Source organism: Temnothorax americanus, unplaced genomic scaffold, assembly GCF_048541705.1.
Source record: "Temnothorax americanus isolate GAGA-0224 unplaced genomic scaffold, ASM4854170v1 Scaffold52, whole genome shotgun sequence".
In the NCBI taxonomy this organism is placed as follows: Eukaryota; Metazoa; Arthropoda; class Insecta; order Hymenoptera; family Formicidae; genus Temnothorax; species Temnothorax americanus.
In genome coordinates, this window is record NW_027509678.1 from 26,285 (window position 1) to 50,102 (window position 23,818).

General features: G+C 34.4%; 2 protein-coding genes across 7 annotated transcripts in view; one reads left to right on the plus strand and one right to left on the minus strand.

Annotated features, from left to right (window-relative positions):
- Positions 1–150: 150 nt before the first annotated feature.
- On the minus strand, positions 151–1,667 carry Prosbeta6 (proteasome beta6 subunit). Its single transcript, XM_077419181.1, has 4 exons — positions 1,458–1,667; positions 1,063–1,252; positions 688–924; positions 151–546 (listed from the first exon to the last, which is right to left on the minus strand). The coding sequence occupies exons 1-4, from the start codon at positions 1,553–1,555 to the stop codon at positions 361–363; spliced, it is 711 nt and encodes a 236-aa protein (XP_077275307.1). The 5' UTR covers positions 1,556–1,667; the 3' UTR covers positions 151–360.
- Positions 1,668–4,864: 3,197 nt separating this feature from the next.
- Positions 4,865–23,818, plus strand: part of Hrb27c (Heterogeneous nuclear ribonucleoprotein at 27C) — a 39,725-nt gene continuing 20,771 nt past the window's right edge. For 3 of the 6 annotated variants that reach the window (XM_077419166.1, XM_077419169.1, XM_077419167.1), the window contains exons 1-7: positions 4,866–5,194; positions 6,798–7,005; positions 7,354–7,540; positions 10,043–10,125; positions 10,696–11,089; positions 12,885–13,085; positions 16,970–17,125. In XM_077419166.1, the coding sequence (XP_077275292.1) occupies positions 5,157–5,194; positions 6,798–7,005; positions 7,354–7,540; positions 10,043–10,125; positions 10,696–11,089; positions 12,885–13,085; positions 16,970–17,125 (1,267 nt within the window). In that variant the 5' untranslated portion in view covers positions 4,866–5,156. Of the gene's footprint in view, positions 5,195–6,797; positions 7,006–7,353; positions 7,541–10,042; positions 10,126–10,695; positions 11,090–12,884; positions 13,086–13,223; positions 13,857–16,969; positions 17,126–23,818 lie in introns of those variants that run through there. The other 3 variants (XM_077419170.1, XM_077419168.1, XM_077419171.1) reach the window with 3 other exon arrangements.

The following is a 23,818-nucleotide window of genomic DNA, read 5'->3' on the forward strand; positions in this document are numbered from 1 at the left end:
ATTTATGATAAAGTATTAGGCATTTGTTCTGAATGAGAGCATCACAAAGATTTATTAAAAATTTATAAAATAAATATAGATAAGATTTTTACGCTCATATACCAAGTGGAAAATGTAGGTCATAAATATATTAAAAAAAAAAAACGTCTCTTCAAGTATCGCTTACGTGTATTTATATATTTCAGATTTTCATGTATGCAATTTCAATATGTGCATTCAAGATCTATTACAAAAAAATAATTAGATTCCCTCTCTCCGTGTTACCTTCTTCAAAGAATGTTTGAAAGAGAAAGAATTCAGTGTCGGAATATTCAAATAACTTTATTTGCGCAGATATAGCATAAATGCTTTCTTTCCCCATTAGTCCTTTCTCAGAGCAAAACTGGTGTCTCTTATTCCATCCTTGGTAATAATTTTGATGGTTATTCCATCACCTGTGTATATATCTCTCTCGGCCGCAGAAGTGAAAACGTCTTTCAAGATTGCTACAGCTTTTTCTCGAGTCAGGGGCGTAGGAGTGACGCCTTCTTGGTTCTTGTAGCCAATCTAGAAGATATAAAATATTACAAGTTATAGTTATATAAGTTGCAGTATCAATCATGTAACTCCATTTTCTTAAACGTTTCACACATTGTATAAAGACAATTTATATGTATATATTAGAGGTTAAAATATATGTATATATACCTGATTATCGAGGAGTGGTTGCAAAAGTGCGCCGGCTGAACCACCAGCCCTATATGTAGTTTTCTCGCAATGCCCAATTGGATCGTAACTATATATACAGCCTTTCCCGTTCTCATCTAATCCAGCAAGTATATTACTGACGTAATAAGGAAAGAATCTTTTGTGATACAGCATTATCGACAGCATTTGTGCCGCTGCTGGCGTCGTCATTTCCTTTTGATGTTCATGTTTATACATCTGAAGCAAGACAACCGTTGTACACATACTGTCTGACAATTTAATATGTATATTGTACGATATCATATAATTATACTTTACTTCTTTACTATTTTCCAATCCTAAAATCTACACGGTTCGGAAGCGCAAAGTTTATACCTGCATGCGAGCGGTTAGAAGACGGGTCAGCGTCAAGGTGTCGCACCAGCAGCCGGAGCATCCCAAGATAGTGGTGTCCGACAAGCGAAACAATTTATCCTGTTCCCGAGTGTAGATGGAGAATCCGGTGCTGAGACGCGTGTCCGCGGCTATGACGCAGAAATCTTCCCCAGCGAGAGCCACCACACTCCTAGAGGTTGAGACAGAATCTTTACAGTTAGGTGAACTTCAAGTACTCCATAAGTATATAAAGAATATGAAGATTGTAGAAACAAAGAAGCGTCAGAAAGTGAAAATCAGGAATAACGATCAACCGTAGGAATGTATAAAATGACTGTCCTTCAGTCGCGATGCTCGACATCAATAGAGGTATAGGTTACTCTCACTCGACCTACCCTCCGTTGTCGGAGTACGGGCTGAAGCTCACTTTTCTCGCTCCCTGCACCTCGTAATCGGGTAAACGTCCTTTCCCGGTTTCTGTCAACAGATCCATCGCGCTTGGTTCGTTAAGGTGTCCCGAATGCAATTGCTCGAGATCGAATGCAATCGAATGACACCGAATGACACTACAGTTTATCCTCGCAACGGCAACAGCGCAGCGTTAACATCGGACGGCAAAACAGTCACGGCGGATTCACGCGTATTCGTAATTCCATTCGTCATCGCCATGTAGCGGGGAGCACACACTTCTGCATAACGCATAAAGGTCTGTTCAGACAAACTTGCATAGGTGCATAACCATATGCATAAAGAAACGGATTGGTCTATTTCCTTATGCACATGCCTATGGACCAATCAATTCTCTTATGCTTATGTCTATGCGCTATGCAAGTTTGTCTGGATTGACCTTAAATACGTAAAGCATAAGAAAATTGATTGGTCTATTTCCTTATGCACATGTGTATGGACCAATCAATTTTCTTATGCTTACGCATTATGCGTTGTGCAGAAGTGTGTGCTCCCCGCTTTTTAAAATGAGGCGGTTTGACGGGGTATATAAATCGGGGAGCACACACTTCTGCACAACGCATAATGCGTAAACATAAGAAAATTGATTGGTCCATATATATGTGCATAAGAAAATAGACCAATCAATTTTCTTAAGCTTACGCATAGACCAATCAGTTTTCTTATGCTTACGCGTTACGCGTTATGCAGAAGTGTGTGCTTCCCGCTTAAAGGTCTATCCACACAAACTTGCATAGATGCGTTGCATAAGCATATGCATAAAGAAATGGATTGGTCTATTTCCTTATGCACATGCATATGGACCAATCAATTCTCTTATGCTTATGTTTATGGGCTTATGCAAGTTTGTGTGGATATAGCTGTAAGCGGGGGCGAGCACACACTTCTGCATAACGCATATAATGCGTAAGCACATAAGAAAATTGATTGGTCCCCATACACATGTGCATAAAGAAATAAACCAATCAATTTTCTTATGCTTACGCATATTATGCGTTGTGCAGAAGTGTGTGCTCCCCGCTGTAAACTCTCGGAAGGCCTACTAAAAGGCAAAAATACGTGTAAATTGGAGAAAAATAATTAACAGATATCCTCTATTCAATGTTGCGCTCGTTAAAACGACTGATGTATATAGCGCGATAAAAATATCGCTGTTATTTTATTGTATACTTATATAACTTCTATACACTGTGCGCCCTTATTACAGAAATTTTAATACTGTGATTATTTGGCTAGCATTAAAAACAATGCTTTTAATACTCAAAATAATCACTTACAGTATTAAATTTCTGTAAGGATATAATATGAATATGGAGGAAAAAATTCGTAACCAGCTTGTATGAAAATTCGTTATTTTTATTTGCACATAGTATGTACGAAAAGAATGTGCATTTATGGACTTGTTCAAACAAACGTTGTAAAAAAAGTTGAAAATTTAATAGCTATAAAATCTAGGTTGCGTGACTCAGAGCATATATATGAGTCTGCATGTTTATAGATTCCAGTCATTTCTATGAAAAAAATTTCTCTGGAATTATTTAATAGGCACAGCTGCAGTCAGTGTTAGAAAATTTAGAATATTTATTAGTTTTTTCAAAGACACTCCCTCGATTATTGCGCAAGTTTGATCTTCGTTATTTCGAAAATATATTTTTTACATGTCTATTTTTACAAGTTCACATTTTTGCATTAATTAAATATGTTAATAAAAATGATGGATCAATATAATATTTAATTTGTTTCATATATTCTGTGTTTTTTTATCTATCACGCGAAATAATTAATTAACAAAACTTCTCGATTCCACACCATAATCGTGAGATTTTTTAGACGAAAATCCGGTTGCAACACAATGCTGTAACATGTAAAGTAGGGGACAAACGATGCGATTGAAAATATTAGTTACAATTAAAATCGATATGTATCTCTATATATATATAATCTCCCGGTTTCTTTTTAGCTTCGTTCGCAGGGAAATAGAGAGCCTCGCGCAGACATCATCTTATTAATTTTCATTCAGATTAAGGAAAACGACCGTTAAACCGGTCGGGATTGGATCTTGCAGGTCGTTTAATATATTATTCGCGTGAATTTTAAGTACACTTCTTTCGCCTCAGCAAAACCAATGCGACGTTATTTAATTTTTTTTTTTATAAACGCTTTCTCTCGTTTTTTTCTCGTCAGGGCGACATAAAAAACGTCGGACGTGGCATATCGTCGCTTCACGAATTGGGCGACCATATGCCTTCGACGAGTTCTATAACGTTCGCCGAAGGACACGTGAAAAAATCTCCGGGACGAGATCGACTCATCGACGCATCAGTCGAATCCATCGTATCATCTCATCCCTCTATTACTGTCGTTCGAAGCTCTTTCCCAGTTTGCGACACGCCGCACATTTTGCTGCAACGTGCACGTTTTCCTATTATTCTTTGTTCAAGATTGACGTGACTTTCGTCCCTTCCGTCCGACGCGTTCCGCACGCGTCGCGCGCGATCCGTTCCGCACTCGTCGAGTGCCCGGAGTGCAGAAACTGCAGGAAAAGAGGCTGCGAACAGTGCGAACGCGGCGCGCGCGGAACAGACCTCGCGACGACAGATCGTTGAACTCGGAATGACCGGCGTGTTCAGGCGACGTTTTAACATTCGCACGTCGTTGATACGTGGGATATTGCCGTTTCCAGCGAGTAAATCGTCGCACGCGAGCGTGATGAACGCGACACGAATATCGCGCGAAATACATATATATATATATATATATATATATATATATATATATATATATATATATATATATCGCACAACGCGAATAAACGGCTCTCCTCCCAGGGCCGTGCGCAGAGAGAGGGGAACCCAGGTTTTCCTGGGTGATTTGAGTCAGTTCGAGATGTAAATCGAGAGAGGCTCGGTGCAGATAAATCGAATTTGGCAAACAGCGCAAGATAATTTTAATTTTAATTTTTTCGATTTGCGCGTTTATCTGTCGATTTATGCATTTAATTGAATGCCATTGTGCAATCATATCCTTCTTTCGCAATAATATGCGTCTTTATCGTCGGAAATTGATTTACTCGTAGCTGCACTCGGCGTCATTTGCAATATCTATCATATTTTAATTAGGTTCCGATTAGCCTGATCGAAGATTAAATTGACTGGAAGAATTGCTCGAAGAAAAATTTTTATAACAAAACCTGTATAACTTATTGTCGATCTTTAATTGATATTGATCGATTGCAATTACTGACAAATCAATCGCCGATTAAATGTCCATTTCTATTAACGCAGATTAATTTTAATCTCAGTTTAACTTACTTTTTCTTCCTTTCTGCTTCTAAAGAATTAGAAAAAGAAAAAAAAATAAGTTAAACCGAGATCAAAAAGTCAATCTGAATTGGTTGGCCACGTGGCTGCGACACTGGCGACGCCCCTGCCGGCCGGGTCGCTGATTCGACCAGCGTCGTCGCGCCCAGAGACCGGAAGTGACGCGCGTCGCTTCGTTACGTTTACATTCTGTTCCCGACGTCGCGTTGTGCGGAGCCATTACCCTCGTCCGCGCTAAAGCATCGTGCCATATTCCCGCTCGCGCCCTGAAATTGACCGCGTTCTCGTAGTTTTAAGTGAAATATTATGAGAGTGAAGACCGAAATGGACGACGACGAAAAGGGGTGAGTAGAAACCGGGTGCCCCCTCGGTGTCGGCGCGGGCGGTATCGCGTAACCCCCTGCGCCCGGCGCCGTCCGTCGCGCTCCCCGAGTTCGGCGAGGCCATCATCGTTCCCGTTTACCGCTCACCGCCACCACCACCACCACCACCACCGTCACCGCTGTCGCCGTCGCCGTCGCCGGCGATCGCGGGAACGGATCTTTTCGTCCTTCTCTCAACCCTTCCACGCCGTCGTGGATTCCGTCTTCCGTCCTGCAACGACGTGGAACGTCATCGCGGTCAACGGCGGACACTATGCCGCCGTGTATACGCTGGCGGGGCTCTCGCTTTTTTTTTTTCCTTTTTGGCGACCTCGGCGGCGAGACGCGGCGTCGCGACTCCTCCTCGCTCTGCCGCGCGTTCGCGCCGTCGGGCTCTCTCTCGAGTCTCTCGACCCGTCAGGATCTTCCGCGAAAATTCGAGATCCCCCTCCCCTCCCGCCCCCCCGCCGCCGCCGCCGCCGCGGCCCCGTTCGTCGCCCGCGCATTTTTTTATGGCAGCGCACACTGAGAGCGGTGCGCGAAAGCGCCTCGCGTGGCTCGCGTCCTCGGGCGCCCGTCCTCTGTGTCGGTTTGCTCTCTATTTTTATGCTCCAATTCCCGAGCGGAGCCCGCGCGGCGGTCCCGTCTGGAGGATCCCGGCGCGGCGCCTCCGCGCGCGGTAACGAGAGAGCGGATGCAAACGATAACGTGTAGGTATGGCGTGTTCGAGTTTTTCGAAACGGCGGCGACGGCGGCGGCGACGGGGGGACGAATGGCGTTGTGGATATCAATTGATTTTGATATTCGCGAGCATCGGCACGGCGCCGGCGGTATTTATGCCTCGTATGACTCAGCACGTTTTTATCTTTTTGGAGAGCAGCCGGTTCTCCCCTTCTACAAATTCGCGTGCTCCGAAGTATTGGGGACGCGACTCCTCAAAGTGTCTACTACCTTGAGCTTGGTTACTTTGAATTAGTTTAGAAAGCGATATGCGCGGAATTATCACGTTTGTTGTTCACGAATATTTATATACCGCGTACGAAAGTGTCGGTATAAAGAGTTGCATCATTTGTAAATGAAAAAGGATACGATTGTCGCTGCGCTTTGAGAGGATTTGTACGTTTGTGTGATGAGCTTGAAGCGTCCACTTTTATTATAAACCGATCTCTCTTCAGATATGTTTATAGAATATTTAATTGTTAAACAGTAATAATTAAAACATTGAAATGAATTAATATGCTTGAGATGTAAATTATACAAATTGTTACATGTTAATGTTATTTTCAGAAACTGTTTTGAAACAATTTTAGGATCTCTTTTTATCCAATAAAAATATTTTTTTTTTCGAATATTACTACTAATATGAAGGATAAAAATGACTTGAAGAACTCGTGTGTGTGACTCGTGTTTCGAGAAATATCACCGGGTATTTTTCCTGTAAAGATAAGAAGTAGATTTCATTTCAAGTAGATGTGAGACCCATCGACAGCGACATATTATTTATCGGTCATGCAAATTGTATTACTGCATAGTGAATAAATTAGTATGTTAACGATACTGAAGAGATACTCTTGTCTCGTTCCAGAAAATTGTTCGTTGGTGGATTATCATGGGAGACAACCCAAGAAAATCTCCAACGTTACTTCGGCCGTTATGGTGAAGTCATCGATTGTGTTGTTATGAAAAACAGCGAATCTGGTCGCAGTCGTGGATTTGGATTTGTAACATTCAGCGATCCCGCTAATGTTTCTTTGGTCCTTCAAAATGGTCCCCACCAGCTTGATGGACGTACGGTATGTATCCTAATACTTATCTTAAATAAGATCGTATAGAATCGTATTTAAATATATTGCAGAAAATTATATTTAGTGTCATGTATGTATCGGTTTATGATTCCTGAAACTCAATCTTATACGATCCCGTACTTTTTCACTCAAAAATTTAAATTTTTTAATCAACTTGTTAACTGAGTTGAATACTCTTATATATGGAGCCGTACTTCACCCTTTATATATAATGACGTTATATTTTTGTGAAATTGAGGACATTGAAATTGAGGAGATTGAGACAGTACAATGATCTTAAATGTATATTAAATAAAAGATACATGAAACCTATTTTGTTGATGTTTTGCGTTACAGATTGATCCAAAACCGTGTAATCCGCGTACTCTACAAAAGCCAAAACGCAGCGGTGGTTTCCCGAAAGTCTTTCTTGGTGGCTTGCCAAGTAACGTGACGGAGACTGACTTAAGATCCTATTTTACTCGCTTTGGTAAAGTCATGGAAGTAGTCATAATGTATGATCAGGAGAAGAAGAAATCGAGAGGTGAGTACGAGTGATTCTTTTATCAAGATATATTTGTTGATGCATTTGATGATTTTCACGGCATTTTTGTAAGATATTTTTATTAGCATTGCAGGTATTTTATTATTTCTTTACCTTTCTCTCCTTAAAAGGGGAAGAGTTATATATATATTTTGCTAGTTTTAAAGTAACATATTTTCAATATTCCAAGTGTTATAACGTTCGAAAATAAGTTGTGAAAATTATTAAATAATGCATCAAAGTGATGAAATAAATATTTTTATTATGATGCGGCAGTTATAGTCAGAATTCTTGAAAAATGTTTTTTTATTATATTGTAAATATAAAAGGATAAATGAAAATAAAGTTGAATATTTAATTGGCATTAAAAATAATTTTTTAAAAGCCAACTTGTTTGGATAAAAAATTCTGACGATTACAGCATACCCATTATTGACGTACAATAAAACGTGATATAAGATTAATAAGAATAAATAATTTTTATATTTGTAATTTATATTGTCTAGTGCAGTTTATCGTGATTATTGTAAGATTTTTAAATTATATTTAAATCTATCTAATATTGCGCAATTATTACGATATCCTGATTTATCTCTTGTAATAATATATCTTGCTTTTTTCATTATTGTTACACACATATTGCGGTATTTTACATTAAATTAAATACAGTTATTTATAAATATTGCGTTTCCGGCTAAGTTTTATTACGTATAAGGCTCTGTCAGATTATGCTACTGTAAATCACACATAGCTTAAGTTTGCTATGTAATTAGGAAGAAATCTTACAAGTTCCATTTTTTTATATCATTTAATACATATTATCTATTAGACCTTTTATTGAGTAACTCATTTATGTAATTTTTTATCTATAATTATGTATTTTTTGTCCATAATTATAATCTTATTTATATTAATCTTATATAAAAGTTACTTTGTAAAACGGATAATTACGCATGTTATCTTAAAGAATTGTTAATCACAATAACACTGAATTAAGTAACGGTTAAATATTTAGTTGGAAACTATTGGCTAAGCATCATTGCTATGCTTACAAATAAGATTGTGACTAGTATTTAGCAAATCCAATTAGATACGAGCAATTATTATCAATTATTTTAAGATATTTGTTGGCTATAAAGACTGTTTGAACGGCTGCGTTCGAGAAGCCGATATATTCTAAGGCTTTATATGCTATTTCCTTACATTGAACGAAATTCTATTTCTGTTTAGAAGCTTCTTAAAGTCAGTCGTCATTGAAATTGTAGAAAAAGCAAGACAATTTTAATCTTACAAAATCGTCTGATAACACGGACGTATTTGTTTAATAATGCTTATCCTATCTGTATCATATAAAGCATCGTAATTTTTATTGCATATTATATTGTACATAGAACTTATATACAAAAATATATTTAGGCCGGCATTTATAGTCGAATCTTATATTTAAGACGATCTTAAGTACGATCTTAAGCTGTTATGAACCGATCACATAGCCGTATTAGCATTAAGACATTACTTAAGACGGTCTTAAAATAAAAAACGACTATGAATATCGGCCATAGAAATACAGATGGTGTGTGCTATAAATTTAATATGAAAATTTTAAGTCTGAATCTTATTACTATTAAAATTGTTACTATTATTTGCGGTTGTTTACTAAAACTTTTAGATACAGTTCCACAATTTAAACGCGATATTTATATATTAATCTAGATTATGTATAGAAAGATTAATAATTACAATCACTAATTGCGTAATAGTATTGACATTAATCAATATAGATAAGAAATAAATGATTAATTATTTATTATAAATAAATATTTATTAATTCTTAATTTTGTAATAAAAAAGTGAGCATGGATAGTTGAGGAATAATTTTTAAATTAAATTGTAAATATAAAAAATAAATTATTGATTTTTATATTTAGTGTAATAGTGTAATTTTTTACACTCCCCATAATATTTTAAATGTTTGTAATTTAAAAAGTACTTTTATTAAAAGTCACAATGACCTAATGAAACATTGCGATAAATCTGGTTGCAACAAGGAGAGATGTGCTCAGCCAATAGTCATGTGGCACAATCTCTTCCTCAATTCCTGCTGTCTTGTCTCTTATATGATGTTTTTTCTTTTAAGCAAGTTTGTGTATTAGTACGTTAATTAAATTAGCGTTTTAATGGACTTTGAGCTGTGTTAACTTTAATTTGTTAAATCTTACTATCATAATATATAGATCATTACAATGTGGCAATCATACCATGAATTACTGAATTTACATTGCGCAATATATAAAGCGATTATTTTATTAATTTAGTAATATAAATGACAAAATCTCTCTATTACTTAATAAGTATCATAAGACTGAAGGTTGTAAGTTGTTTTTTTTGGGAGGGAAAAGGTTTTGGTTGTGTGCATATTTTATGCATTGATTGTAAAAACTGTTTTCTCGCATTATTGTGGCCAACATTTTTTGATTATACTCTCTCACGTTTGGACGACAGGATTCGGCTTTCTCAGTTTTGAGGATGAAGAAGCAGTGGACCGATGTGTCGCGGAACATTTTGTCAACCTGAATGGAAAGCAGGTATAGCACATCAATACACCATCATCATGTAACTGTGTGATTTTATGCAAAAGATAGAAAATAAGTATGTGATGATATTGTTCCTCCCTTGAAGCCTATTAATATTATATAAGAATTTTAGTCACATAAATTATTTACTAATACGAACATTACTGTATATACAAACTATACGTAGAATTGAAAGGGATAGAATTGAATTAATTTTATAACTTGAATAGTATTAAGTGTGATAAATATTTTTAAATATTTATTATATAAGTATTATTACACTAAAAAATGTGTTAGTTTACAATATAAGTTCAGTTAATGGCTCTCTATTTTATAATTAGAGTTAAATATTATTTCTATATAAGGTAGCACAAGCGTTAGTGCAGAGTATAAAATTAATTAACGATAGCCCACTTGTTAGTCTAAAATATACATTAATTTGTAAAGATAATTGTAGATGACGATAATGTAAATTTCTATAATTTTTCTCAAAAATTTGATAATTGATACAAGTTTGAAATTTTTATTATTTTTGTTAGAATGAAATTTATAATACATTTGTGTGGTATCTGTTCATTTCAGGTTGAAATTAAAAGGGCAGAACCGCGGGATTCATCAAGCAAAATGAACGATAGTCATCAGGGTCAGTGGGGCCCACCTCAACAGGGTGGCCCACCGATGGGAATGGCCGGAAATATGGGGCCTATGGGTGGACCGAACGGGCAGATGGGTGGGCCCATGATGGGAGGACCCATGGGTCCGCCTGGTAATATGATGCAACAATATCAGGGTTGGGGTACCAATCCGCCAACCGGTGGATACGCGGGATACAGCACCCAGTACAATGCTCAGGGTTGGGGCGCACCACCAGGACCGCCGCAGCAGCAGCAAATCCCGCCGCCGCCGCCGCATCAATGGGGTGCTAGCAGTTATAACGTTCAACCTACTGCAGCTACCCAAGGTTACGGAAGCTATGGTGAGTTTGGATGTAATTCCGAAAAGCCACGCATTTCCCCTCTTTTGTTTGTTAGCAAATATTAATCGAGATCTTAATCCAATCGATTGTGAATTAGTATGAGACAGTTTTAATGCAATTCAACACACTTTTCGCCCGATATTGATAGCAATAACTTATTGACCGAGGTACGCAAATTTTAGAAAATTTTGATATATGTAAAAAAAAATGTTCTTTCAATCTCTCGATTATATTGTCGGTGTAAAATATTAACAGCTGATATTCAGTTGGCAAAGTTAGAGATTTTTTAAAGAAAATTTATTTTAGCAATAGAAATTGATAATATTATTGAATGGATTACTGCATTATTTTACACAGGGTACATGATTATGAACGACGTTGATATCAATACTCGCTGGAAAAATTAAAATTTACGGTAATATTATTGACACAAGTGGTTAAACCGCTATGAACAATTTTTCTAAAGTTGTTAATCAAAGTTGTCTGATCAAAAGTATCAACTTCGTTTATACCTACTTTAGGTAGCAATAAAATTTTACTTAAATGAACATGATAGATCCTGTTCCTATCCTCTTCCATCCTGCTTAGAAAGGTTAGAAGAAGAAAGAAAAAGATAAGAACATGAGAAATTTACAAATTACAATATAATACGATCTACTTTTACGATGCCCCCTGGAGATTTTTAGAAAGAATTTAGAAAAATATATAATAGGTTGTTGTGTGATACAAAGAAAGTTAAAAAACTAAGTAATTATGTCAGCCCAGACTTGTGTTTTGTTTATTATTATTGTTATATAACAAGCGGATCGTATAACTTTAACATAACGCAATTTTAAAAGAGAATGTTATTTCTATAAATATTCTTGAAAATAACTTATTTTTTTTTAGTTTTTAATTTTTCCAGGTTTGATATAAATGTATAGATATGTATAGATTTTATCAGTAATTATTATATTATAGTAATCATGTAAAATATGCAACTATAATTATGATATAACTTTAACTAATTATCTCCAAGTATTGTGAATAACACTTAGTTTGGATTGACATAACATATCCTAAATATATACGTATTCGAAATATTGAACCTCATAATCTTATCTATAAATATTATGCTTGATTCTCTTTAAGTTTAATCTTTCTTATATCGTTTCTTCTATTAGACTTCATTATTTTATCTATAAATATGCTTGATTCTCTTTAAGTTTAATCTTTTTATCTTTTTGTTAATTGAAATTTACTTGCCTGAATCTTTACACAGATTTTGTTCTACACTAAAACGATATTCTTACTCCACTTATCTACAACATATTATCTTAAAGCACCAATTGCTATGTTAAAAATAGTGTTCTATCTCTAATATGCTAGATAGCAAGTACTAACATTGGGTATGATAACATGTCATATGCTTACATTTCACGGTGACAATTGTCACATTTATGTATTATAAAATAGAGCTACCTATACTGCTGTAATCTATACTACGACATATACACATATTTAATAATGTTTTCTGCAAGAACAACTTTTGCATATATTATCATCGCCTATCTAACGCTTTATTTTTCTTCTTCTTTTTCTTCTTTCACGTTATTCATTAAGAGAACCAAGCATGAATGTTTAAGTCGCCGAAGAGGCATTCTTAAGTAACGCTGAAGAAGTAGAGACATCTTTACATTTGTAACAAATTAGAGGAAAAACAATAGTGATATAAATTAAACAGAGTGGTAAGAAAAATGAGGTGAGCTGTGACAGGCGGTCGGTGACACGTGTTTTGTGTGGTTGATGATCGCAGGTGGGCCGGCGGCGGCCGCTTCAGGGGGCTACGGGCCCACGGCGGGTACTGGCGGGGCTGCGGGAGGCGGGCCTGGGGGCTCCTGGAGCTCCTGGAACATGCCACAGAATGGGCCTCCTCCTGGGACCCAGCCCCCACCCCAGCCCCCTCAGCCCAACTCCTCGCAGCCCAACTCCAACTCGAACCCCTCTGGCCCGCAGGGTGAGTCTTCAAGCTCAAGTCAAGCAAAGTTTCCTCTTTCCACCCTTTTGGCATCGCAATTAGTTCCATTCTGAACCTAATTCTATGCGCCTAGCTACAGCAATGTAATTTCTTATACCAGCCTGATTTTATGTCTAGTGGTCTTCGAGAGAATTAACTCTTTGAGTACGGAGCACTTAGAAGCTGAACGTTCTCTATGGATGCACTTGGTGATCGCGATAATGACAGCTGTGATTGGAATTGTGATATACATATGTAGATCATAATTTTTACTTATGTTGAGATTATAAGGGAGACGTCGCCAAACGTATATATTAGTCCATGAGTCCATAGCCATGCTGATGACTTTCATCGAACGCATATATAAGTCCATAAGCCACGCCAACGATTTTCGTCGTATACATATGAATCCATAGATCACACCGATTGAGTTTCGCTGAACGTACATATAGGTTCATCGTACTCAAAGGGTTGATACTTTTAACATATAGAATGTTCATTGTTTTTTTTGGTTTGTGATGTAGAGACTTCCTCCAATTCTCATAACTGACTTTGTTAACTGCGATATTTTATGTGATAGCACACATGTATGTTAACAATTGGATTAATAATTAGTTTAACAATTGCGAGATAAATAGGCTTGATGAATTTTGTAACATTATATTAATGTTTTTATACTTCTTCAAGATTGTACGATTTTAACAGTAATTCTGCTTTTAAGAAGAAAGTAATGAATGGTTAAAGTATTACGTTAATTATTTTTGTATAGATTATGTGTAGCATGTATAACATTTATTTTTTAAATAAAAAATTGCATTAACATACTATGCTTGAGTTTCTAATAATTAATACACTGAAAATTTGTACATTTGACGAATAACGTGATAGCTATTACAATGGAGATTGAAGGAAGTAGAATAAAATTTTTACTTACATTTACAATGAGTATACAAGGCTCAGAAATCACTCTTTTTCATTTGAAATATAATTTCATATTATAATTTCATTTGAAATATAATTTCATACATATGTGCGCGTGTGCACATTTATATTTTTATACGTGTACATTTTGCATATATATATATATATATATTGTAGAATAAGTAGAAGACGGCGTATAGATACTGGCTTCTGCTTGAACTGAGTGGGGATAGTGGGATATAGCCATATGCTCGTTGCATATTGTTCATTCTTTGGATCGAAAGTAATGCTTGCTGTACGCTTGACGCACTGCCGCTCGTCCAACTATTTTATTCCCATCATATCTGCTTTATTATCTCATGTTTTATTTGCTACACGATGTTATAGATCACGCCTCGAGTATTAGAAACGGTAATTTCTGAGCCATAACGTTAAATTACAGTTTTTTTTTTACTGAAGCGTCCTGACCTATCCCAGATATTCCTTTCCTCTGCAAATTTTTTTATTACATTTTGTTAATCTGTCTTTCAAACACACCTTTTACGCTTAACTTTTTACGTATAGATTCTCGAAAAGCATGTACCCTGCCAGTACCCATTTATCGGGTTATTTAACCATTTTTATCATTGGAAATGACATACATATATATATATATATGTGTGTGTGTATTGCATACTTTTATAGTATACATATAACAGATTTAGAACAGATTCTCAAAAGATACTTTTGTCCCAAGATCCGAGAGCATGTTATAATTTATAAAACAAAAATAATCACTTTACAAATGCCGAAAGTTAAAGAAAATTAATGTTCTATAATTATTTGTATGCAGGATAATAATATTCTGTATTCTCTTCTCTATTTCCTTTTATCGCCTGTCTGACTAATGACGAATTAATGTCTTCTTTATTGACAATTACAAATATGATCTATTCTTGAAACGTCAATAACTACCAGCTATTTGCTTTATAGGCTATAAAAATTTAAAAAGACAATGGAAATTACAACCGACATCAATTCGTCTTTAAGATCCTGAGATCAGTATAATATTTTTAATATCTTTGCCTGTGTGTGTAATAAATGTATGTCTACCTAGTGCTTTTTCTTTGTAAAACATGGTTCGTATTTAACTGTAACTGTAATGAAAAGCCTGTAATTAATATAAATATCTTATTTGTAAAAATTGAGTTGTATGTATGTGAATATTTTTATATTATTTGTTGTTTAAAGTAATATAGCGTCAGTGTAACGTACAACTTTGCGCGTTACACTTGGCGCGAGACACTGCCGTGTCTCTTGATTTTTACACTTTGTACATGATAATTGTGAGCACAAATGTATAGTACAAAAACTATAATTGTATATGAGAAATATGAGACATTTAAATATTTAAGATGCTATATAAAACGGCTTGTTCATACATTTATTATCATACATTATTTATCATTACTATATGATTATAATAGTTATTTGATACTAAATAGTTATTGATACTAAATAGTTATTTGATACTAAATGCATGATTATATATAAAGCAGTTATATATTTCGAGTGTATATTATTTATTACTTTAAAATATTTTTAACAAGATTTATATATTTTATAAGTTGCTTAGAAAATTTCTGATATAATTATAATTTATTATTACGTGGCTTTACATTTCTCATGTGAAGATTGATATTGAAAAGTAAATTAATCGCATATATAAATTAATATATGAATACTGATCTCATTATCTTGATGTTGTGATAGCTGATTTAAAGTTAATGTAAAAAATAGCTGTATATGATTTAATTTTATAAGACTTTAGATACTAGGTGCGAGATTCTTTTATGCGCAGATGTTTGCAGAGTAAAATTATTTGCTGTATTATAAGGATATAAGAGTAAATAATATAAATTCTTATAAATTTTTTTATTATTAAGTTTTATTTTAAAAAATTTATGTATATTTATAATTATATATATAAACTGTATATCTTTTTAATATATACTTATATCACACATATGTATACATGTATTATTTATATGTATATTATATATATATATATTATATAATATATATACATACATATATATATATATATATATATATATATATATGTTATATATTATATGTGATTAAATATAATCTTTTTAAAAGAAACTTAATAATTGAAAAGAATGATTAAGACTTTCATAAACAGAAAACTATTATTATTACGATGCTTTTTGCAATTTGTTACATAAGCGGAATAAAATATGTAATTTTGTTGTCTCTGAAAAGTTGTTTCAAAAATCTATCTTTGTCATGTAGTAAAGATGTTTGATTATTTATCTTTATTTCTCAATATTGAAAGATGCAAAAAAATAAAATTAATAAATGCGGACAGAAAATGAACAGAAAAAACTTTGTGTATATATATATATTCTTCAATAATATTATTTCATATATATATATATATATACATATATATATGTATATATGTAGGTCTGGAAGTATGTTCCGGGACTTTTATTTTTGATATCGGTATATTCCGGGACATTTGGCAGTTTCCAGGACTGTCCTGGAAAAAATTGATGTCCTACGGCATTTTTCGGAACAGTTTTTTGAATCTGATTACATATATATGCGTTATATTCCAGGACTGTACATTTCAAAAAACGTAAACAATCCCGGAACATACCTCTGGACCTACATATATATATATATATATATATATATATATATATATATATAAAAGTAATAGTTGTATATTTCTGTATGTTAATTTTATTTTATTTATTTTTTTGATTTTTGAATATTACGATGTTTAGATAGTAGTATAAGGTAGTGTACCATGTAAATTGTGTACACCGTAAATAATTAGATTTAATAATTTTTTAAGCACCATGATGTTTAACTTCACTTTCTTTACATTTTTTTTTACAACTTATTAGAACGAGATAAGCACGATGACTTAGTGTTGTATACAAATGTTGCAGGTGACATGTATTCGCGGCAAAATACCGGTTCTGGTGCGCCAGGATCCAGCAGCAGTTCGACCAAGACTCCAGATTACACTGGGTACTCTGCATACAGTAATTATCCTGATACTTCTTATCCTCAGCGTTCGTATCAAGGAGGAGAAAATAGTCAAGGTGGGTATGCCGCCAGCGCTCCTAAACCCGGCCAGCAAGGCTTTGATTTCAAAGAGTGGCCCACCTCATGACCATTTTAATTTACTCGAGTTGGAGAGATGCGCTGAATGGCTTGGCCTTGCTCGTGGGTTATTTCTTTATATTCAAGATAAACGCAAACTGTATGTTGATCGTGAAATCTGCGCCATGACATGAGACATCCTTCTGTCGATTCACGTTTCTTACGCATTAGAAATGCTATTTAGAGGAAGATACCTGTCATTTAGAGAAATTTGGTACTATATATTTTTGTAGAAACCAGCCAATTAAAGTTACGATTAGTTGTACAATAAAATACTCGATAAAAAAGTCGCTAAGATCTGCAAACAAAATCGACGACAAAAAACGGAGTGTCTCTTGTTCATGTCAGCATGTCGTTCGCGAGCGGTCGAATTAACGAATACCTTTTTTTTGATAATATCGAAACACATCTTGTGTATGTGTAAACTTGGCCAACGGAAGTATCAAGGAAGGAGTTTAAGGTTTTTTTCAGATATTGATTTCTTCATTGATCGCTCGTGAGAACGGCTCACGATCTTTCTGGATAAAGAATATAAATTAAATATTAATTGTTAAGTAAAATAAACAATTCGACAGTGTTAGGGTACCCATACCCATGATGCAAGTGAAGTTTGTATGGCACTGGGAAATAGACGAAAGGAAGCGCGATATCAAATTGTAAAAATACAAATAATGTGCTAAAAAAAGATTCTAAAGTGTGTAAACAAAGTAAAAGCGAGCGTAAAGAATCAGGAATGCTAATCATTTAATCATTAATGGCATTTATTATGGAGGTGAATAAGTTTTCGTTCGAGAAGAAATTCTTCTCAAGGCAAGCACAAAATTAGATGCTTGTTCACTTCCTAATCGTTAGCAGACACGGTATATGTAACACAGATGATAAGAATAAACGAAAAGAAATATTTAAACTATGGTCTCTGATGGAAAGTCAGCGCGAATGACTTGCACATTCGAGACACTCGTCCCTCCACGATCTTGTATTTATTAAATAGTTGTTATTACCGGATAATTGAAGAAAAAAAGAAAAATGATATAACGAGATAATTGACGAGATAATTAAGTAAGACGATCACACAGGCTGACTACAGAGAATAGTGTAAAATATATAGAACATTTTAATATGGTGTATGTATATTTATATAAATCTTTGACACACAGCAGCAGGATGCGATTTCTGCAGGCGTCCTTTTTTACTTTCATGTCATATCACTAGTAATATCTTAAATACGTATTTTCCTCAGTTCCTTTTTTCTTTTTTTTCTTGTTTATTGATACTTGAATACTGATTCCTTAAATTAGTTTAGCAAGCTGCTTTCCTATTCTTCCAACGATTTGGAAATGATATCAACGCGCGAAATGGGAGGGGACAAGGAGAAAAGAAAACCCGACAAACAATCATAAATATTTTTACAAATTGTATTATAAGAACTTAGTGTGTGGCCGTCGGACTGGCTTCTGTTCGACCATACTGTAATGCACGTGGAAACTGGTTTATTTTTTACCTCCGATTTATAATACTATTAGGCACGTTTAAGGCTACGATTATTATTGTTACTATTAATTCTATATTATTATTACTATTGTATACAACTATTATTACTATTAATACTTATCACTGTTTACTCTTGCTATATTGCTACTACTGCAAGTACTACAACTGCACTATTACTATTACACTATCATTACTGTCGACGATAATTATGAAATATGCGATGATGCTTATAAGTGTTTAAATTTTAGATCAGTAGAACGAGATCATTGATAGATAAGGTGGAGGGAGGGGTATATTGTAATCGTGTGGATATGTCTCGGTGGGGGATATCGACCTGAAAAGTTTACCTGATTAAATATATGACTTAATTGTATTTACTCTGTAGGATTTACCATAGATCTAAACGAGGAATATTTCGGAAGAGTGCTCTCCAAATGCTCATGTTTAATTACCGAGCGGGTCGCGTTGTGTCTTACTTTATCGATGAGAATGGCGAGTATTATGCTAATGTATAATTCACCAAGATAGACCTTATATACCACACGTAAAGGTGTAATTAAATAGATTACGGTTACAGAATCCAGCAATTTCGTTAAGCGTTATAAATGTGATCTCATATAACGTAATTTTACTATTGCCCATAATTTTTTTTTCCTTGTCCATCGAACGACAGTGTAAGGCTTCATTGTATCTTAAGTGCAAAACGATCGACTGCTAATTTAATTTTTCTTCGTATTTTTTCCGTTATTCATTTCGCTGTTTCATATCATTAGTGCTTGTTACGCATCCTGACAATAAAGTGTTGAATCGCGTTGCATTCAAAGTTGTAGAATAAGCCAATCCTTTTTTTTTTACGACGGTATTTATTACCCGGGTATATCGATCGACGTATCGATTTCGAATTTAGAAACCACTTTGCATTTTGTTAGAAATCTTATAATGGTAACTTCTCTTTTTCGTCTGCGACGAAATGTATCGCAGAGAAAAAGCCGGTGTTGTACACGCCAATCGGATGAAGGAAAAAAAAACGAGTGCAATGTTAACAAACGCGACTCGTGTGAACTTTTGGGATCAACGCAATAACACACTTAACTAAACACATAACGAAACAAAAGTGCGAACTAGAGAGCTCAATCAAACAACCAATTTTACACCCTAATTATTATGATAATACAAAGGAAACAGATAAACGATATACACTCATGAACACGTATTCACACACAGACACACACACACTTTTACCTCTAAACGCGCAAAATAAGCAAACTAATTAACCCTTTAGCGCTGCGCGGTTGTTCTAAAATTTTTAATAAATAAAATTAAAATGCATTATATTTATATAAATTCATTATGTTTTAAGTCGTATATTCTAAATAAAATTTCAATACATATATACAATGTAACGATGTCAAATTTTAGTAAGAAGATAGAGTTTTGGTGTTGATTTACTTAAATTTTTATTTGCCTCTACTCAATTTGGATTGAGAACTTCTATAAAAGCAAATCCTAATTTTCAATTTTAGTTTTTAATCCCGGAAAAAAATATATTTACAGCGTTTGCAAACTAAAGGGTTAAATAGTTAACATATTATCGAACATTCAAGCGATAAATTCGTAAGGGAAAAATATATAAATGAAAACGTGATGAAAAAACACTATGGTTGTTCTAAATAAATAACGCGTTATTTAATACCTAACTTGCAAAGGAGGGAGCGGCAAATAATAGCGACGTGTTTTATCTACGGCTGTTTTTTACAACTTATTTTATAGAGAATAAATACCGATAAATAACGATGCGGAATAAGAACTTTTATAGTGTATCAATTATAATTATTACTACTAATATTGTATTCCTTACTATTATCGATTTTTAACTAAAGTTAAAGCGTGAATTTTAAAGTCTTAAGTGTATGCGAGGTGTTAAGGAAATGCGGTTATTACATTTGATTTGTACAGGACACTTAAATATAATCGATGCGTTTGGTATGAGGATTGGTATAAACGAGCTAATTAGTTTATTATATTAACGAGTCTCAGACGGATAAAAGTAAATTTAAATACTAGCGCGGAGACGGGGGAGGGAAAAAAAAGAAAGGATTACAAAGAGTTAATGGCTGCAACTATATGTACATACAAAATATTTTAGATTATGAGACGGTAATATAGTTGGGAGAAGGAAGCGAAAGCGGTGGCGCAAATGAAATTAAAAAAAAAAAAACACACAAAACGAAGGCAGGACGAAGGAGGCTTTAGAGCGGGACTATTCGAATATAATTGACGATTACTAATTATAACAGATAATATATTTATATTCAACGCAATATTATTAGTATTTTTAAATACAGAAATGACGCATCTAATTAATGTAATAGATAGCATATAGGGAAGATATAGTTTGATTTTAGCCGTTGTTACTACCTGCCTCATTCGCGGTTTTCGCGAACTGTGCGGCTTGCTCTCAGGGTTGTTGTTGTTCTCTTTTTTAAATTATTGTTTCTTTGAGCTCTTTTTTTCCTCCCTGTCTTATGTTTATCTACTCTTACTGCTCTGAATCGCTCGTATTTATTTCGTTTTTAAAGGAAGGCACTTTACATGCCGAGTATCCTGTAAGGAAGCCCTAGGTTCAGTATTGAAACGCCTTTATTGCGATACTTTCGACAATCCGTTATCTTTATTTAAGTAGATCGAGACATCCCTCATTTCTGTTCTATATGGGACATTAAACGCGTTTAAAAAATATATCTTTGTATTCGACATCTGCTACAGATCGTTAGGTTTCTTATTCTATATGATAATCATGACTTTGAGAAACGGGGAGAGCGAATTGAGTATTGTATATATTTTTAAAACATTTTTCTTAAAATATCGAAACAATTTCTTTGGTAAAATTATTACTGTTGGATCAAAAATATTATCTATTTGGGTTGCTTATAAAAAATTCGTTTTACTGCTTATAAGAACTTTGACTGTTAGAACTTTTTTAGATATCAATTAATTTGTTTTTATTTCTTTGCGCTGTCACGTGTGCTTGCAAAAGAGCGTACAAATTTCAGCAGTTTTACTTGTTTTTTTATTTTTTATTAATGCTAAACCAATCATTGTACCAGTTTTCGCAATTTATAAATTATGGTGACTTTCCATAATTGTAAAGAACGTATCCGTAATTGTAATCTCTTATTTCATTTCTTAAATAAAAAATTTTGAAATTTTACTATTTTTTCACACACACACGCACACATTCACACAAACATACACATGTATCTGTAAATGCCTCTCTCCGTTTTTCATGCATTTAGACGATTTAGACGTGTTGAACTATTTTTTTTTAACGTACAGTCAATAGAGCGAAACGCAGCATATATAAAGAAGGAAACTATTAATATTACAGCCACTAAGTTAAGTCGTTGGTTTTTTTCTCTATTAACTTAATTAGATAATATGTGGATTCATCTTTGTTCATCCTACAAGCGAATGCGTAGCATGCGAGTTAGGTTTTTTTTGCCAGGCAAGTTAAGTATTTCGATATTTAAAGAAATGTCCTTAAATGTATAAATAATTCCGGGGACGTCACGAAATGTCTGTTTTTAACGTTAAGCGCACGTTTTAGCGTCCCGCACACTAAAGACTGGTCGTATAATTAAATATTACACTTAACTACTTATTACTCGTATCGTAACTCCATCGTGGAAAAAACACTTTCTATTGATATACATGAGTTTCTCCTGCCGTTTTTAATTATTATAATATATATGTCTTAGTTGGTACCGCAATGTGTAATCATTGGCTGTTGCATTTTTATCAAAGCGATTGTTAATCTTTAAAATTGCGAACATCGCGCAGTTCCTCTTCTTTATTATTATTTTTATTATTACCATAGTGCACCATAATCTTTCCAATGGAATCGCGTCGTTCAATAGCAGATAGGTAAGACCGATATTAGACAGGGTGGGCATTTATCTGCCGATAAACCGTGAGATCTGGTCTAAAAACGAACATCATAGTACAGCCGCGTTAACGCGTCGAATTAATCGAAAGAAGGACACATTTTCGGCGATAAGGTATCGTTTCGTCACTGCCTGAGTCTACTCTTTTGTCAAATTGATCTTGCTTCGTTTCGGATAATTTAATATCGATCGACACAACGTAATTTTCGCGAAGAACCGAAAACAAATATCGACGTACGATTCCCCTCGGAAATCTCGACAGAGACCAAAACTTTCATTAGCCTGTTTTTTCTTTAGCTATATTAAGACAATGCGTGAGGTCAGATAATAAAGAAGAGGCCGCCGGTATATATTGTACTCAGGTAGTGTGATAATCGCTCGCACGTGCGGGCGCGAGTATAAGGCAGTAAAAAAAAAAAAAAAAAATAATTTCAAATGGGACAAAGCTGATTAATATAAGAGACAAATGTGTTATACACACACAAGATATATTCTAAATTACGTTTACATAGAAGCAGTTAAGGCATTAAATTATAATTACAAGGTGATTTTCTCTCTTGCGAGTCTGATAGGACAAGGTAATTATTGTCTTAAACGTATATAGTAATGCGAAAAACAATGTAGAGATTTAAACAAGTGAGTTTTATATAAGGGAAAATTCTAAAATATGTTTATGTTAAGGTTTGTGCAGCGGGCAGATATTTCAATCGTTACGAGAGGAGAAAAGATGAGAGAAGGAGGAATCGAGAGACCGCCTTAGCGGGATAAATCACACGCAAGACAGATATACTCTATCCACGATTCTTACACACACACGCACACAATCCAACGATCCGAAAATACACAGTACTGAGAAGTAATGAGTGTATCGGGAGAGTGATCAGCGATTTTTAACAAACAAAAAAAACCACGAGTGCATTAGCGAATTGGGCAAGTTAGCTAGGAGATGAAACGAATAAATAAAGTCCTATAAAACGTATAATTATTTTGATCATCGAATCTTGAGGCACGTGATCGAGAGACTTAATGATTCTCAGATCTTATTAGATTGCTTTGAGAGCTACTAATAAAAAAAAAAGAAAAAAGATAAAATGATATATACAAAGAGAGGGTGTTTTTAATTTTTTTTTACGCAAGAAGGGGGGGGGGAATATATTATGCCGCTATTTATTTCGCTCGAGAACGGTCGAATGGTTA

Bases quoted from the DNA above. Each gene is read 5' to 3' on its own strand.
- Prosbeta6 (XM_077419181.1), bottom strand. From the start codon at position 1,555: ATGGATCTGTTGACAGAAACCGGGAAAGGACGTTTACCCGATTACGAG. The intron at 1,253-1,457 runs GTAGGTCGAGTG...CTCAACCTCTAG, and splicing joins CCGTACTCCGACAACGGAGG to GAGTGTGGTGGCTCTCGCTG. The intron at 925-1,062 runs GTATAAACTTTG...GTCTTGCTTCAG, and splicing joins TTCTAACCGCTCGCATGCAG to ATGTATAAACATGAACATCA.